The sequence below is a fragment of the Barbus barbus genome (genome assembly GCF_936440315.1).
Source record: "Barbus barbus genome assembly, chromosome: 2".
NCBI classification, from domain to species: domain Eukaryota; kingdom Metazoa; phylum Chordata; class Actinopteri; order Cypriniformes; family Cyprinidae; genus Barbus; species Barbus barbus.
In genome coordinates, this window is record NC_136730.1 from 30,050,129 (window position 1) to 30,069,345 (window position 19,217).

Here is a 19,217-nt window from a genome sequence, read left to right on the forward strand (position 1 = left end):
AGGAAGTTATTGAGTTTAAAGATGAAGCATTTGATCTACATACAATGAGCACAATTATGACACATACATGTAAATACAATGACAAGCCACTGAACTTAATAAAAATAAGAATAAAGTACTATCTCCTAACTATGCCAGTTTTACAAACTGCTCTATAATGACAGAGAAGGAGAGCAGGACAGAGAGATAATGAGAGCACTATTGCTGGTATTACCTGTGGAGGGGGAGGAGCATGGGAAGGCTTTGGTTTGTGTCAGCATTGTGGAGAGCGGAAAGAGAGAGTCACTTTCAAGAGACGAAACGAGTAGTGCGCCATTAATCCTGCTCCTGTAGATACAGGAAAAACAACACCTGTTGGACTCCGACATCTGTGTTACAGGTTAACTCTTTGATTTTACATTAGACACGTCATTTGGGGACGCTACTTTTTGAAATATATTCAACATGGTAACCAGGAAGGAGAACACACAGACGCAAGCTTTCAACTCTAAGGTAAATATAGCTTTCTGTCTGACCAGCAGGTTTGTCTACAGATTTGACAATAAAATCTGCCAAATTCTACACTGGTATTTCCATCCTGTCTGGAAAGGAAAGCAGTTTTAACAAAAGAAAAGTAGTTGAAATTATGTTTGGATTATGCCCTTGATTTTAATCTGTAGCAAGGAAATAGTTTATAATATAGCAAGAATTAGTAGGAAATAGTTTATAGAAATCTGTCAACTTTGTTTCTATATGGAAGACGTCTGTTAAAATAAAAAATAAATAACTAATTGACATTACCAGGTTTTGCAAAACCTGCTTTTATTCATGAAAAGAAAAATGCCTGAAGGGAATTAGTCATAATGGTTTAGTCATAATTCTACAGTGTATTATCCATGGATAATGTAGATAATGTATTTTGCTTGATGGTTTGACTGTGTGGACTGTCTGATATAAACAGTGCTTCTTTACAGCGGCCAGGTCCTTTGACTCATTCCATCACTTGTTTGCACGTAGACCTGCATAATGCCTGAGTAAAATATTCCTTTTTTTCAACTCTGGTGAGTTTTTGTGTTTGTGAGTTATGCTTAGAGGTAACGAGGATCCATTTGGCAATTGGGCTGTATTTCTTGATACTTTTAATAGCAAGTTTTTCTTCCATGAAAATGTAAGATCAAAGTGTGAAAGATTGGACCGTTACAAAACAAGACCTTTTTATGAACTTTTTTAATAGTTGAAGGTTAATTTCATAAATGAATTAATAAAATAGAATAGAATAGAAATAAATGATGTGCAAAGTTTGGAATCCAGATTAAAAACAATCATTTCTCTTTTTTAATACTTTGTTGACAGGTTCTACTGGCATATATCTTTACAATATGTTCATGTGCCCAACGTAAACAAGGCCACAAATAGTTTACCTTGATGTTTTGAAGATTCTTATTAACACAGTGATCAATTGCTAATCGACATGAGTTTATTATTCTCCATAATCTTTCACCTAAATCATTTAAGGAAATATCTGATTAGGGAAATTCTTCTGCATTTCATTCACCTGACGAAATTATGTCACCGTATTTTGGATATGCAAAACTATGTACACTCCGACTGCTGCTGTTCACAAACTATGTCAGTGAGGGCAAATGCTAGATTTCATATAACTGACCACCTGCAGGTGCAAATGGGGAATTTTAATCGATGCAGTTTAAATCACGGATCTTGAAACACGTTTGAAAAGCATTAGTGATGAAATCAATGTGCGCTAAAAAAAAGAAAAGAAAAAGAAAGAACAGTCTATCTGATTTATGTTCCTGCAGCTCAAGGCTACGAATCATGTCGTAAATTTAGTGGAGAGGTTGTCTTGCTCTGAGGATGGGTTGAAAGAGAGGACCACTCCCAACATACATTTTGTGGTTATTCTTTATGGAAATTCCATTAAATTAGAGATTTCCAACCAGGGATACACATAATCCAATGGGGATTTAGAAAGATTTTTTATTTTGTTAAACATATTGAAACATATTCACAATATCGCATCTAATTTAAGAAGTGATAAATCTATAATGTACAGTAGCAACCTTTATTTTCAGTGAGATACTTACTGAATACTACTGAGATATTTTGACCTTTATTTTCTGCTTTCATGTTAAATTTAGTTAGTTTTAATGATTTCTTTTCTTTTTTTTGTCATTTTTATTAGTTTTATTGTTTGTAACCTTAATTAAGATTATATTAATAAAGTTAATCTAAATGAAAATGAGAATTTAACATTTATTTCAAGTAATAAAACAGTTTTAATGGTTTTAGTTAACTATAATTACCCTCTTACTTGAACTTCTTACAAGTATTTTTTTTTTTAATAGTAAAGTTACATTTTACACTTTCCTGTTCCTTTTTCATAAAATTCAACTGGAATTCTTTAGCAGGAAAAGTAAGGTTGATGCACCTATAAAGCTGCATACCAACGGTGTCTGACTTTGTTTGGCGATACTATTTACCTGCAGTCGTCAATGAACTCACTCGAGAGGGAGAGAGTACACTCCTCCTTTTGCACACAATGGGGAAGGTTTAGATATGCTGTTCTACGTAAGCAGGCCAGTTTCATCCCTTTAACACAAGAAACCTAATGCCTGTGAGACACATCCCTGAGCCTGGTTCTGGTTGGTTCACATAACAAATGGAATTCAGATGGTTTAAACATTTTTCTTGGTTCTCATGTTTCACTGAGTGAGAATGCCATCAACATACTGTCTCTTATTTAGTGTAGGTGAACTCTCAGATGGTCCTTCAGCTGTCAAACATATAGAGGTCTTTACATTTACATTTAGTCATTTGGCAGACGCTTTTATCCAAAGCGACTTACAATTGGGGAATACAAAAAGCGATTCATCTTGAAGAGGCAATCAGACAGAGGAAGTGCTCGTAACACCAAGTCTCAGTCATTGTTCAAATAAGTACAAGCTGGTAAGGGAGGGAGAGAAAGATAGAGGGAAAGAGTGTTTTTTTTTTTTGTTTTTTTTTTCTCATGACCACAATGCAACATCTGTCATCATCAGATGGAAAAAAGAGCATGAAACCCGCATTTGTAGTTTGCCATATGTTTCTAGTAGCAGGTGCCCTCCTGGGTACTCCTGTAAGCCCATGTTGACAGGGAAACATGAGAAGTTGGATGTTTTTCCCAAGCATATTTGCATTTCACACCTTCAAAAACATCTTATTCAAACAACTGACAATTCCAACTTGAAACATGAATTGAAATTGATGTTTAGAATATGATTTAAAGTGTAATTCCCGATGCCAGTTCAAGTGTTTCATCACTTAATGTGTTACTCTAGTTAGTTGAGTCAGAACCACTGAATCTTTGATGTTCCTGCTCAAGGAGCTGGTTTAGGGTTAATGGTTTTAAATTTCAGGAATGGAATGTTTCAAACTAGGCTGATTTCATGGGTCTCCACACTTCATGGCAGATTTGTGTTTAAAAGACAATGGGAGAACAGAGACTGGTATCTACTGCAGACCTGCAAATGGAGGTGGATGGTGTATGATCATCAGATCTGCTACAGAAAGCTAGGAAGTTCACAAAGCTTGCTGAATAAACACTTTTTTAATAGTTTTCAAATGTATAAATGTGGTAAGATATTATATTGTTTATATTTATTTGCTTTTTGTATTTTTTTGTTCTTTTATGTAGTGAAGAGGAAATCTTTAGCTATTTACCTGGCACTGTGTGAGGAACTCACTATTGACCTGTTGACAGAACATTTCACTTTACCGGTGTAGTTTTTAGAATAGCTGAGTAACATAAGATCAGTGGATACCATTGCTTATAGAGACTTCCACGTTTTACTTTACAACATAAATTATACACGGTCATATCACATGCTACAAGGAAGCAAGTTGACATGCTTGATGAATCAAATAAACATTGTGAATAGCAGTAATAAAAGGGGAACTAAAAGCTACCATAGCATTAAAGCATTGTGTTTACTGTAGCAATTGTACGCTAGTTAAAAGGCCATATATGATAATATACCGATAATACAATGATAATAAAACGGTGATCATAACACCTGCTTACCGAAAATGTAATATTTTTCAGTTCTGTTAATGACACATACAATAGGAGCAGTCATATAATTATGACAAAGATGACACAGTTAATTTGCACTGTTTACAGTTAGAGCAGGTTCACACAAACCTTATTTTGTGCTCCACTCCCTGTGCTGCTTTTTAATTGATTTTGTAAAGATGTACTAGATGGACCGTTGTGGTGTGTCTTGCTTTTGTACATGAGCACATTTTAAGAATGCATTTCGAGACTTTGACTTCTTTTCCATTCATTAGTGCTGCAGCTCTGCAGTTGCACACAACCTGATCTAATGAGAAAACGTAGCTATTTAAGAGGTGGCAACTTCGTAAGAAAAGTAAGTCTGAAGGCCCACACAAAACTCCACCCTAAACCTAACGTCAGTGGGGTGTAAACAAATTATATAAAAGCATATGACTGAGATCGAAAAAATATACACATTAGTCACCAAAATGTACAATTGTTACGAATTGCCAAGAGAGTTTGTTGGTTGCATAGCTAATGCTTTGCAGTGTGTCACATTTTAAAAACAAGAACACATAAAAACTAAAATGTACTTCTTTATATTTCTCACATCACAGTTTACTAATATTTTACAGCTGATGTGTGAAAGCTATCTTAAAAATAATCATTGAGTTTAAATCTGTCAAGGTCATTGTGCTGAAATAAATCAACTATTACATTAACATAGGTGTGGCTTAATCAAGCCAAATACATGATTTCTTTGTTATAGTAAAGCATTATGAAATACAAGCCATGAAACCTGAGCCATGTTCTGTGCAGACGCCAAAGACAACTTAACGTTCCCCTAATCTCTTATGGTTATTGCCGTTTTGTCAAATTAAATGATCTGGTTTGACAGGCAGAAGTGTTGTGACTGTGAGTTCAGTACACACATTCTTTGAGCATGTGAGCACAGTTTCAAGGTTTGCAGGAATGTGAAGGTTGGTTAATGATTGCCTCAGGAGTCAATGTGCAGGTTGAGGACATGAGACACTCTCTAACTCACCTCACAGAGTATATTTAAAAACAAACAGCCAGGGGTGCATTTCCCAAAAACAACTATGGTCGCAAGTTCTGTCGCTACCAATAGAGTTCAATGGAACTAACGACCATAGTTAGCTAACGATGCTTTTGGGAAACGCACCCCATTTTAACCTGTTAATTTGCCAGAAGCAGCTTGAATATCAGCGCTTCCCTAAAATGTACATATTAAAATGAATGATACCTTGCAAAAAAGGCCTGATTGCTGTTGTCAGAACATGCTCAAGGGCAGATATCATAAAACCACTTTGATGAGTTTTTGTTGATCAATGACTTCTCATTATTGTGTTGGTTGAAGGAGTTTATTGGCTTGCATTGCTGACATTTTTTGATCCTGTTGACGTTTTTCTGGTTTAGAAGTTGAGAACTGAATAAAATCCTCATGTTCCTCATTTTACCATGCATGCATACTTCTAGGGAAATGTGGTGTTAGGTTAAAAGCGATCATACTCTTTTGAACCATGTTCTTACAGTTACATGACATGTGAGTGTTCATCATAACACATCTCTTTGATGTACTCTAAAAACATTATCTAACAGTAACAAAGTTTTTAACACATTATGGCATTCATTGGTTTAATCCATGGCACACTTTGCCATTATCTGACTTGTAAAGCAGCATTCCTCATAATCGAATACCAAAACATTTGGAGTGTGATCTCTTGTTATAGTTTCGGTTAGTTTAGTTAGTTTGATCTATTGCTAAGTAAAAGTTAAAATTTTCACATCTGATGTGCCAGAATCTGGAATGTTCCCATTTTAAACCCAAAAATTGAAATGAAAATTCAGTCATTGTTTACTTATCCTTATGTCTTTCCTAACTTTAAGAGTGTAGTTCATCTTCAAGTCTCAAATGAAGATATTTTGTAGAGAAACTTGATAGATTTCTGTCCCTCCATGGAAAGTTTGTGCAACCAAAAGATTGATGTTTCAAAATGTTCATACAGACATTTCAAATGTAATCCATGAACCAATAATGTTTCCAAGCAAGCAAGATTGTACTTCTGTTTACCATATTGCTGTATGTTTGTGCATTGATCAATATTTACATGTGAATAAATGCCTATATTAAATGTTCATCATATAAAGCAATTGTGTATCTTCGGCATACTTGGATTAAAACCCATTTAAGACATTTTACATCCACACTGATTTCTCTATACATTTTGCAAGGCTTTTTAAAAAAATCTCCCTCGATCATAGAGGAGTATGATAATCGGTTCTCAGTTTTAGCAATCAATGCCTGACAATTCAAATCTGTATTTTTGTGGTTTTCTAAGTGCAGTTATTCTCTCTATTGTAAGTAATTGTTCTGTATTTTAATTGCTGTATCTGTTCAGCAGAGCACTGTCATGTAGAGACGCTCCTTACTGACTTTCACACAGTCATGGAGCTGAAGGTGTGGGTGGATGGTATTCCACGTGTCGTCTGTGGCCTATCAGAACAGACGTCTTGTCAGGATGTAGTCATTGCCCTTGCCCAGGCTATAGGTAAGTTATTAAGCCTTTCTTTCTCTTTTTTGTTCTTTGGACAGCTAGTGCATTTGTATTTTAAAGTTCGCTCTTAATGTGCTCTCCAGGGCAAACTGGTCGATATGTTCTTATCCAGAAACTGCGGGATAAGGAACGGCAGCTTGTGGCCAATGAACGCCCATTGGAGTCCCTGGCTAAACTGGGCCAATTAGGCAATGAGGTGCAATTCATCCTACGGCGCACCGGTCCCACAAGCAGCGAAGCCTCAGACCAAGGTCGAGCCCCGCAATTACCCAGACCTCTAGATCCAGAGCCCCTCAAACTCAAAGAGCCAAAAAAAGCTCTTACTTTCAATCTGGGGCCCTCCACATCACCCCGAACTTGTGTAAAACATGTTGAAAAACCACCCAGAGACTCCCAAGCACGAGGGGTGTCCCCATCTCTGCCCTCGTCTCTTGCCCAAGCTGGTCCATCCAAAGACACACTTTATCAGCAGATACTACGACAACAAGGTCAGCTACAGTCTCTGCAGGGACAGGAGAAGTCTCTAGACAGGGAGATGAGTGTTTGGGAGCGGGCTCCTCCTCCAAAACTTTCCCCTGACCTCCTTAAGGATATGGACCACCTACAGCAGCTTTTAAGGCGGAACGAGGCAGAGTTGGCCCACGCGTTGCACTGGGAAAATGAATTTCAGTCTGAGGTTCAAAGAGAAAAGGACATTCTACGGCAAAAAAGTGAACTCCATTTAGCTCTAGACAAACACAGTCGAAGGTTGCATGACACAGACAACCAATCAGCACAGCTAGAGCGAGATATCAAGCTGCTTTTTGAAACCAAGAGAAACGGTGTGCTTCAAGCTAGACCAAGTGTTGAAGAATCTGTAGGTACAGAAAAAGAACAACTGGACAACCATCAGCGTCAGGGGGCTGAACTGCAGGCATCAATTGAAGAAATAGAAAAGGAGTTAAGGCTGGCAGAAGAACAACTCCAGGTCTGCATTTCTATTTTTATTACTCACAATGTTATGTACTTGTCATATCGTTATTTCATTATGACGATTTATTTATTTTCTTGTATAAAACATTTAAAGGGGTCATATGATGCAATTTCAAGTTTTCCTTTCTCTTTGGAGTGTTACAAGCTGCACATGTAAGATCCCTAAAGTTGCAAAGACTAAAGTCTCACACCCAAAGAGATATTCTTTATAAAAGTTAAGACTTGTCCACGCCCTCCTAAAACGGCTCATTTAAACACGCCCCCACGTGTCTACGTCACGTCTAAGTGGGAAGATTTGCATAACACTGCCCAAATGTATATGCAATAAAAGAGGGCATGATTTTTATTCTCGCTGTAGTGTTGTTGCTGACCCTGGCGCCATGTCCTGGAGACTGTTTTGTTGTGAAAGCGAAAGTACTTTTTTTGGGCTTCCAAAAGAGGACACAACTAGAAATCAGTGGTTAAGTTGTATTTACAACACTGTTCCAGAACTGTTCAACCCAAATATTAGAGTGTGTGCAGCGCATTTTACGGAGGATTATTTCCTGAACCTGGGAGAGTAGCCTACAATATCAGCTGTGCACAAAGGCTGTTTCTATAAAGTGGGGCAATTCCAACTTTGCAAGGACAGTCTGGCGCTTCTGACTCACAGCCTGTAAGTATGTTTTCATATTTAAAGAATTTGCCACTGACTATTCAAATGCGAGTTTTCAGCAGTGTAGAGTAGCCCTTGTTGTTTGTCGTTTCTCTGATCACAAATGCAGTCATGATAATGTTTACGCGGCACGATGCAATGCGACGCGTAAAAAGACAGTATAAGTCATTATAATCAGTAATTATGTCCGCACTGGATGCAACAAATGCTTTGTTTATAATGGGTTTTATTGTTTTGATCTCATTGTGCTGGGACACGGCATCACAATATGGTAAGGGGCGTAACATTTCCGTTACACGCTTGAGGTATTCGGCCAATCACAGTGCACTAGATAGCTGGCCAATCAGTGCACAGCTCGCTTCTCAGAACGATGAACTTTGTAAAAATCGGCGCGTTTCAGAAACACGGAGCATAGAGGAGCAACAATAATGTACAATATGTGGAAAATAATGTGTTTTTTGAACCTTAAACCACATAAACACATTGCATTACACCAAATACACAAAATAATGTTCTTTTTAGCAACGTCATATGACCCCTTTAGTGCATAATCAAACCTATGTATTCTCTTATATTATTCTCGTATCTTATATTATATAACATTATACTATTGTGGGGAAGTCGTGGCCTAATGGTTAGAGAGTTGGACTCGTAATCCAAAGGTTGCGGGTTCGAGTCTCGGGCCGGCAGGGATTGTAGGTGGGGGGGGAGTGAATGTCCAGCGCTCTCTCCACCCTCAATACCACGACTGAGGTGCCCTTGAGCAAGGCACCGAACCCCCAACTGCTCCCCGGGCGCCGCAGCATAAATGGCTGCCCACTGCTCCGGGTGTGTGTATGTTCACTGCTGTGTGTGTGCGCACGTTGGATGGGATAAATGCAGAATAGAACTTACCATTAAAAATTTACTTACCATTAAACATACCATTAAAAAGGTAATAACGAATTCCGGGTGTATGTTCATGGTGTGTGTGTGTTCACTGCTGTGTGTGTGCACGTTGGATGGGTTAAATGCAGAGCACGAATTCCGAGTATGGGTCACCATACTTGGCAGTATGTCACTTCACTTCACTTCACTATTATGAGACAATATCGCAGACAATATGGGCTCGCTGGGTGGGCAAGTAGTAGTACTAGAGTCTCCAAAAATGACAAATAAGTTATATACTATGCCTACTAACTTAGTAAATAAAAACAGTACGCCAAAAGAGTAGTATGTCCATAATAATAGCATCTGAAAAACAGTAGGCGAAAATGACCAGATTGTTGCTTTACTTTCCCATGAGGCCACTGAGAGGAATGGCAGTGAAATGGTGCAACTGCAACCGTAGGTCACATGACACGGCCAACACGGCAGATGTAGTACGCCTAGATTTCATTCATTCTAAACACATTCATACTATATATCCACCTTATTTTGCAACATGGAAGTAAAGACATTTTCTGACATTGTGTGAGACTTCAAATTCATTAACCACTATATGAAGAACTGTAGTACAAAGTGTGCAAAGTGTAGTAAACATACCTTTTTAATGGTATGTTTAATGGTAAGTAAATTTTTAATGGTAAGTTCTATTCTGCTTTACTATTACATGGCTTGACTGGTCAATTTTGGGTAAAACGTGGTCTGATATTTTGTAAAATTTGCCACCGTCATGGCAACTTTGTATATCAGTCAGCTCACCCATTTACTCACACTGGCGCTACTTTCATGATTCGCACTCAGACAACAGGCTCATACAGTCACAATTTGTGCCATCTTGAGTCTGTGGTGAAAATTACCTCAGAGGACCTTTGTTGTGTCATGGTGCAGAAAGTTGAGGAAGCAAGTTGCGGGTGAAAATAGGTTTATTGTCCGAAAACAGGTGATACAGATCCAGGAATGAAATGATGACAGGTGACGCAGGAACTGGATGGACTACACAGCAGGAGGGTGGTGAAAAGTAATCCGTGGTGATGTGAGTATCTCCAGACAGGAACGATGAACACAGGACGAACTTCGACACCAGACTACGGAACGGACAAGATCGGACGGGAACAGGAACTACAACAGCACAGGAAGACATCCACAACGATCTGACAAAGGAGAGGAGAAACTGGTGAGTATTTATGGGTGAGTTAAGGAGCTGCAGCTGGTGCTGCTAACGAGGCTCAGCTGAGTGTAGTGAATGGTGATGGCTCGGCCACGCCCACACACGTACTACACGCACACACATGACAATACACGGGACAAGGAGGAAACAATGAATGAGTGAACCGTGACAGTACCCCTCCCCTAAGAACGCCTCCTGGCGTTCCCAGGTTCCCCTACCTGTCGATTGTAATCATCGATCAGAGAGTGGTCCAGTATGTCTCTCGCAGGTACCCAACTTCTCTCCTCCGGACCGTAACCCTCCCAGTCCACCAAGTACTGAAATCCGCGTCCCCTCCGCCTTGAGTCCAGTATACGATTTACCGAAAATGTGGGTTCCCCGTCTACGAGTCGCGGCGGGGGGAGGGGGACCCGGGCTGGCGGATTAATGGGAGAATAAAACACGGGTTTAATTTTGGATACATGAAACACGGGGTGAATCCTCCTGTACACCGGAGGAAGGTTGAGGCGGACTGCCACCGGACTAATGATCTTGGTGACAGTGAACGGGCCAATGAATTTGGGAGCAAGTTTATTAGAAACGGAGCGGAGAGGAATGTTCTTGGTTGAAAGCCACACTTTTTGACCAACGACGTAAACGGGAGGCTTCGACCGGTGGCGATCGGCTTTAGCCTTGGTGCGCGCCCCCACCTGGAGTAGAGTCTCACGGGCTCTAGTCAAAGTGCGGTGACACCTCTGGACAAAGGCGTGGGCGGAGGGGACCGCGACTTCGGATTCCAGACTGGGAAAAATTGGTGGCTGGTAACCTAAACTACATTCAAACGGAGATAGGCCCGTGGACGACACTGGTAACGCATTGTGGGCGTACTCTACCATAGACAGTTGCTGACTCCAAGAGGAAGGATTCTTGGAGACCAAACATCTCAACGCCCTTTCCAAATCTTGGTTAGCTCTCTCGGTTTGGCCATTGCTCTGGGGATGAAACCCTGAGGACAGACTAACAGTCGCACCCAGTAATTTACAAAACTCTCGCCAAAATTTGGACACAAACTGGGGTCCCCTGTCGGAAACCACGTCCACCGGGAGGCCATGTAAGCGAAAGACGTGGTTTACGACTGTCAACGCTGTCTCCTTGGCTGAGGGTAATTTGGGCAAGGGTATGAAATGGGCCGCCTTCGAGAACCGGTCCACCACGGTCAAAACGACCGTGTTGCCCTGAGAGGGCGGTAATAAAATCTAGCGCAATATGGGACCAGGGTCTCGAAGGGACGGGCAGCAGTTGAAGTAACCCATCTGGGGGTCGATTGGAAGTCTTACCAGTGGCACAAACCGAGCAAGCCAAAACAAAACCGTGAATGTCGCGAGCCATACGTGGCCACCAGAATCGTTGCTTAACCATAAAATTAGTGCGATTGACTCCTGGATGACAAGCCACGTTGGAACAATGCCCCCACTGAATAACGTCGGACCGTAATCCCTCCGGCACAAATAACCGATTCGGTGGGCAACCGGGCGGAGGCATTACCCCTTCTAAGGCCGTTTTGACCTTCGACTCGACCTCCCATGTGAGTGTGGAGACAAAAAGAGTCTCGGGTAAAATGCACTCGGGAGTAGACGGGCGTTCGGAATTGTCAAAAACGCGTGATAAAGAGTCGGGTTTGATGTTTTTGGAACCCGGGCGGTACGAGAGGGAGAAATCAAAACGTCCGAAAAAAAGTGCCCACCGAGCCTGCCTGGAGTTCAGTCTTTTAGCCATTCTAATATATTCTAGATTCCTGTGATCGGTCCAGACGATAAAAGGTACTCCCGACCCTTCCAACCAGTGGCGCCATTCTTCCAATGCTAACTTGACTGCCAACAACTCTCGGTTACCAATGTCGTAATTGCGTTCGGCCGGGGATAAACGATGGGACAAAAACGCGCAGGGATGCATCTTGCCGTCTGCGGAAGAGCGCTGGGATAACACTGCGCCTACCCCCACCTCTGACACGTCGACCTCCACCACGAACTGACGTGAGGAATCAGGGGCTATGAGGATGGGGGCCGAAACAAAGCGGCCTTTGAGTTTGGTAAACACAGCCTCGGCTGTGTTAGACCACCTGAACGTAGTTCTGGGGGAGGTCAAGGCAGTCAGAGGCGCGGCTAGTTGGCTGAAGTTGCGAATAAAACGCCGGTAGAAGTTGGCGAAGCCCAGAAACCTCTGTAGGGCCTTACGGGAATCAGGGCTTGGCCACTCCACCACAGCCTTAACTTTCTCAGGATCCATGCGCATTCCCTCGGACGACACGATGTACCCCAAAAAAGGAACAGACTGTGCATGAAAAGCGCATTTCTCCGCCTTGACAAAAAGCCCATTCTCTAGCAACCTCTGAAGCACTCGCCGGACGTGCTGCACATGTTCCTGGAGAGACGAAGAAAAAATCAATATGTCATCCAGGTAAACATATATGAACTGATCTACCATATCTCGCAGCACGTCATTGACGAGTGCCTGGAAGACCGCCGGGAAGTTGGGCAGCCCGAAGGGCATGACCAAGTATTCAAAGTGCCCCCTAGGGGTGTTAAAAGCAGTCTTCCACTCATCCCCCTTCCTTATGCGGACCAAATGATAGGCATTACGTAAATCCAATTTTGTGAAAATGGATGCTCCCTGCAACCTCTCGAAGGCTGAAGACATCAATGGCAAAGGATAAGTATTCTTTACCGTGATGTTGTTCAACCCTCGGTAGTCAATACAAGGACGCAGGGACCCATCCTTCTTCCCCACAAAAAAGAACCCCGCCCCCGCCGGAGAAGAGGAAGGGCGGATAAACCCGGAAGCTAGAGAATCAGAAATATATTTCTCCATAGCCTCCCTTTCTGGAACAGAAAGCGAATATAACTTGCCCTTAGGCGGAGACGTACCTGGCAGTAAATCTATGGCACAGTCGTAAGGACGATGCGGAGGAAGAGAAGCTGCTCGAGACTTACTGAACACTTCCCTCAGGCCCTGGTACTCCGCGGGCACGTTAGACAGATCCATCGCCTCCTCCTGAAACACAGAAACAGAAACCAATGGACAGGCAGACACAAGACAGGACTCATGACAGTTATTGCTCCAAGCTATGACGGATCCTTGATGCCAGTCTATCTTGGGGTTGTGATTAATGAGCCAGGGGTGGCCGAGCACGACGGGTGCAAGGGGGGTGTCCATGATTAAGAAGGATATAGTCTCAGTATGGTTGCCTGACGTGGTGAGAATGACGGGTTCAGTGGTGAAGGCAATGGGAGGTAACTTGTGGCCGTTAAGGGCATGAACAGAGATCTTGTGCATGAGGGGTTTGATGGGGATCTGAAATTTGTGCGCAAATGAAAAGTCCAGAAAGTTACCCTCTGCCCCGGAATCCAAAAGTGCCTGACAGGTGAGTGAACGTGTAGCCCATCTCAGTCTTACCTGGAGGAGGGTCGATGATGTTGATGAGGTCTTCTCTGCGGAGATCCCACCCGATAGTAGCCTCACATTTACTATCGGGCTTGGTCTTTTACCGGGCATCTGTGGAGTAAGTGTCCTGCCCCTCCGCAATACAGGCAGAGGCCCTGAGATCTCCGCCTTTCCTTCTCCTCCCGGGAAAGCCGAGCCCGCCCTACCTGCATGGGTTCGTGATCGTAGGTGAGGCTGACCACGTCCACGTCGTTGCCTCGGTGACTTTCAGACCCACCAGGGACTCGGCTGGCCGGGACGCGTCGCTCCGCTCTAGCGAGCCGTGCGTCCACTCTGAGAGCCAAGTCTATTAAACCGTTGAGTGTGGTGGGGAGGTCCAGGATGTAGATCTCTCTCTGGACGCGGTCAGCCAGCCCATGCAGGAACATGTCCCACTGGGCCTCCTCGTTCCAGCGACACTCCGCCGCCAGGGTCCGGAACTCGATGGAATAATCCGATACAGACCTTTCACCCTGGCGGAGATCGGCGAGCATTCTCGAAATGCCCGCTTCATTTCTTCGGATAGTGCCTGGAACGAGGTGCAGCATGGATCCTGATTCTCCCACACCGCTGTTCCCCATAGTGCCGCCCTTCCAGTCAGCAACGTTAAAACGAAGGCTACTTTGCTCTGTTCAGTGCAGAAAGTCTTAGGTTGCAGAGCAAAGTGCATAGAGCACCGTGTAAGGAATGCTCTGCAAGATTGGGGTTCTCCCGCGTAAAGCTCGGGAATGGGCAGCCGTGGCTCTGGCTGGAAGGGGAATTCAGATGGACTGGGGGAAACTGGCGGCGTGGGTGGCGCAGTGGGGACTCGTAGCTGTTGGAATTGCTGGGTGAGCTCGGATACCTGCGTCACCAGAGCCTGAATAGCCCGGCCCGTGTTATTCAGGCTCGCCTCCTGAGAGTTCATACGGTCGATGCTTTGAGCGATGAACGCCTCCAGTGACGTGGCTGAGGCACCCGCTGCCTCCATGGATTGGTCAGATCGTTCTGTCATGGTGCAGAAAGTTGAGGAAGCAAGTTGCGGGTGAAAATAGGTTTATTGTCCGAAAACAGGTGATACAGATCCAGGAATGAAATGATGACAGGTGACGCAGGAACTGGATGGACTACACAGCAGGAGGGTGGTGAAAAGTAATCCGTGGTGATGTGAGTATCTCCAGACAGGAACGATGAACACAGCACAGGACGAACTTCGACACCAGACTACGGAACGGACAAGATCGGACAGGAACAGGAACTACAACAGCACAGGAAGACATCCACAACGATCTGACAAAGGAGAGGAGAAACTGGTGAGTATTTATGGGTGAGTTAAGGAGCTGCAGCTGGTGCTGCTAACGAGGCTCAGCTGAGTGTAGTGAATGGTGATGGCTCGGCCACGCCCACACACGTACTACACGCACACACATGACAATACACGGGACAAGGAGGAAACAATGAATGAGTGAACCGTGACATGTTGTTACAACTACTGTAATATTGTTACCGTGTTTGTCTTGTTGCTATGTTGCAATGTACATTTTTTATTTGCAGAAGCTTTGATTATAAACAGGTAGGATTATAACACGATTTCAACTCAACATTTCATGTCCACGTATTTTAGATCACCCTGTCAGGGTTTAGTTTGCGGTAATGACTTGCTAACTGAACAGTATACCTTAAATAAAACATCTTTGTACTAGTTGTTGAATCACACCGATACATTAATTGCAGTTACACAAAAGCATGTTGTGTGCTCACATGACTAACTGGACCTCAGGGCACCATACAAACTACCTCACTATTGCTTCATTTGTTGTCTCCCTCCCATCAGCAAGGGCAGTACTATATTCATTCATCCTACAGGTTGTTGTCATTACCAACAATACTAGTCACACCTTTAAAGGTTGAAATAAAAATGAGTAAGTTTATGGATAACAAAACAAGACTGACCATAGTAGTGCAAAGGCAGCATCTTTAAGATATAGTTTGTGTTGATTAAGCAGGAACCACAGTAGTTAATTATTACTGTGCATGGTAGGAAGGTACTGTATGAAAAATGACATTTAAGACACATCGCTTGGACATTTGATCTCATTGTAGAGGTTAAGTGTGCGTGGGTGTTTCATTACAAGAAAAGAGAACTGTGTGATAAAGGAACATTGCCATTTGAAAGTCACTGCTTCAGCTTTTTCCTCCAACCCAACATTAAATCTCTCTTATGTTCCCCTGTAGGCTAAAAGCATAGAATTGGATGATCTGAATAAGGAGCTACGCCAGTGTAACCTGCAACAATTCATCCAGCAAACAGGAGTCACTCCAGCACAATCCAGTCAGCAAAGCGAAGAGATCGATTTTTCTCTCCTCAAGCCTGATGGACAGAGTGATGAAGGTGTGTAACATTACATACAGTTTTCACAAGCCACTAGTTAACAAGGTCTTTTCTACTTTACGTGGGGGGTAACGTGTTTTCCAAATGAGAAAAGATACTATCTGGTGGTTTCAGAGGGACACTGTTTATACCTAACCAAATAACTGAAGCTGGCAAAGCTTAACAGAAGGTTTTTTGTGTTTATGATAGATTTGAATTCCTCCATCTTGGAGTTTAACCCTCGTACCACTGCCAAGCAAATCTTGGGGAACCCACGCAGCCTCCAGAACCCACTTGTCTCCAGCCTTCATCCAGAGGGTGTGTATGTGTGACACACAGCTTGCACACCTCTGCCCTCTGCTGGCCTAAATCTTCTGCTTGTCCACCTCTACCTCTTCCTGCTTCCCAGAATGCACAATATTTCACTTGCACACCTCCTGTCCTCACTGGTGTCTCTTTGTCTTGTCAAATACACTGTAATGGGCATTTTTCTGATCAGACAATTCAACTGTACTGCCAACGATTGCCGACATTTATATTTATGAGTTTCTTATTTTTGAGGCAGAAAACAAAAACACTGTACTCTGTTTTCTGTGGTTTCCTACAACAAGATAGCTGCATCTTGCTGCGTGTTAATAGTGACTGTCAAGCTACCACAAAAAAAAAAAATGACCGGCTTCCCATTTTGCTGAAACCTGCATTGCCTTGGGGTTCTTTCATGTAGGCTCACGTGAATCATGAGCTACCGGTGTGCTTTGCTCCATGGTTCCTGCCTGGCACAAGTGTTTTAAGTAGAAATAAATTAAGTGTTTATTAATTTTCTGCCTCCAGTGGATGCTGTTCAGAATAATCACAGGGGTGTACAGAAATGTCGCAACAAACTCAAGGTCAGGCTGTAAATGGAGCATTTTCATGTTTGATTTTAAGCTTTTATGCTGCTTTTTTTTAAGCTAGAGCTTTTTCCTTTGTCTTTTCTTTTTTTTTTACATTTCTTCCATTCGTCTGTCTTCCCTATATCTGTTATGTGAAACATTACCCCCACCAGTGTGTTGAACAACATATAGCATCCTCCATGAAGCCCAGAACCTCATTCCATTTTGTGTGTGTCTTGCAGTCCTGTCATCAAGAGAGACATCATGGCGATAAAGTCTGGAGTACAACCTCAAGGAATTATTCACTGTTCACTTTATATTATGTCTACTTCATTTTGTCTGAATATGTTAATTATATTTTCTTTTGTATGATATTCTGTGAAATGCATTTGTGAACACAATAATAAGTCTATGTAAATACAGTGCTGTCTTTGTAATTATGAAACATTTGAATGTATTTTAACAATTTACATATATTTCATTAACTAAAAACATATCAAAATAAAAAGAAAGCATTACAAGATTTTAAGCTTATTATTATTTCCACTGTACAATTTGGAGAGTGAAAACACAGAATTACTTTTATATCCATATATATTATACAAGTGATCAAAATATATTTAAGATTTAGCACCACAAATCCTTTTTTTATACTTAAACAGGTTTGATTTTATAATTAAAACTTCATTTAAATGATTTAACTGTTTATGTTTTGTCATGGTGAATCTCAAGTAAAACTGTGGTTTAAAAGCAGTGAACTGAAAATAATCATTACCAGTGGCAGAAGGTGAATTAAGTGATACACCGAAAGTCACAAAAATCACAAAATAAAATGTTCCTTAAGCTACTTATGTACATCCACTGATATACAATTGCAGTCTTACTTAGTTTATATAGACTCTGCTCTAAGGATTATACTATGATTCTACATGAGACCATTAACACTCATAGCGACAGACACATCCCTGTACCAGCCATGAAATCTCAACGATAATTTCTGTTTACAGTTTGTTTTAATTGAGCCCTGTGATGGACAGGCCATCTGTCTGGAGCAGGGGTGTCAAACTCAGTTCCTGGATGGCAAACTAGGGGGGTCTTACAAGGGTAAATAAAGAACTGGGGCCGGTTGCAGACTGGTCATAACTTGTTATATTCAATTATGAAAAGGTAGACTGGTCTTATTTGTATTGGAAAAGTAAGACTGATAACCACTTGGCAACTGCTAGTAAGTTTTCTATAGTATTTTCTTTACTAAACTATGTCTAAAAAGTGTAATATTTTATGTATTTGAGGTCTGAGATGTGGGAACAGTGAAGAGAGAGAGGGCAAACATTTTGCATTTTAGGTCAGCATTGCCATCTAATCAGCCAATATTTTCTCAAATAGCCTGCATAGCACTTCATCTTTTATAACATGGGATTTTGACCAAATATATTCAGTCTTTATTTTTGTAAAATGTTGCAACAAGATGTTTTTTATTTATATATATTTTTAACTAATTTTTTTTGTGTGTGTGTGTGAAAAATTTCAGTTTTTGACATATAAGGTAATAAAAAATATTTTTAAAGTAACTACAAATGAGCATGTAAAACATATTTTTTTAAATTCCATGTGTAGCATGCCCCCGGTTCTCACATTTTTTCCCCCTTACCTGTTTGAATCTCTGGGCTGGTTTTGTCATCTCTGTCCCTCAACGTCCACTTTCCTGGTTTGCTCAAACCTTGATCAAATTCACTTGCCTCAAACTCACGATGAGCCTGTTCAGGTGTGTTTTATTTTTTGGAGCTGATTGTGAAGGAAGTGCCAGAGTTGAGAACTCCTGTTTTAGACAGTGACATTTGATTCGACAAAAGTCTATAGTCTAGTGCAGAATGAGTCATTAATATTTTGGACTGTTTTTCTAAAAGAGAAAGTCTGTAAATTTAATCTGATTGTTGTTGTTGTTGTTTTTCAATGTTTAGGTGTATGACATGTCTTAAGGATAGGTGCAGCCAATCAAAAGCATTTCATAAATGCCCAATTGTTGTATCACACCTTGTTTGGTATGATAATAGCCATAGACATTCCTGTGACAGATGAAATGTGCTGTCTTCATGACACATTTTTAAACAGCTGAAACTTTGCACAACCGGTAACATGCAAAGAATGCATGAAAACATAAAAAAATAAATCCATTTGGCCCTTCGCCGATTAAATTGGTGGAAAGGAAGG

At 41.6% G+C, this 19,217-nt stretch overlaps 1 protein-coding gene across 3 annotated transcripts; it reads left to right on the forward strand.

Moving 5' to 3' along the window:
* The first annotated feature begins 245 nt into the window (after positions 1-245).
* LOC306885492 (ras association domain-containing protein 7-like) lies at positions 246-18,581 on the forward strand. 3 transcript variants are annotated; one of them, XM_079442052.1, is made up of 6 exons: positions 246-492; positions 6,454-6,600; positions 6,690-7,573; positions 15,999-16,155; positions 16,345-16,452; positions 17,249-18,581. In XM_079442052.1, exons 2-6 carry the CDS (start codon positions 6,498-6,500, stop codon positions 17,278-17,280), a joined length of 1,284 nt encoding a protein of 427 aa, XP_079298178.1. In that variant the 5' UTR covers positions 246-492; positions 6,454-6,497; the 3' UTR covers positions 17,281-18,581. The 3 variants fall into 3 exon arrangements, 2 of the variants coding, with proteins under 2 accessions (XP_079298178.1, XP_079298179.1); XR_013785544.1 differs by having other exon boundaries at positions 271-492; positions 16,345-16,610; positions 16,681-17,532; XM_079442053.1 differs by having other exon boundaries at positions 280-492; positions 6,451-6,600; positions 17,249-17,532.
* Positions 18,582-19,217: the final 636 nt, after the last annotated feature.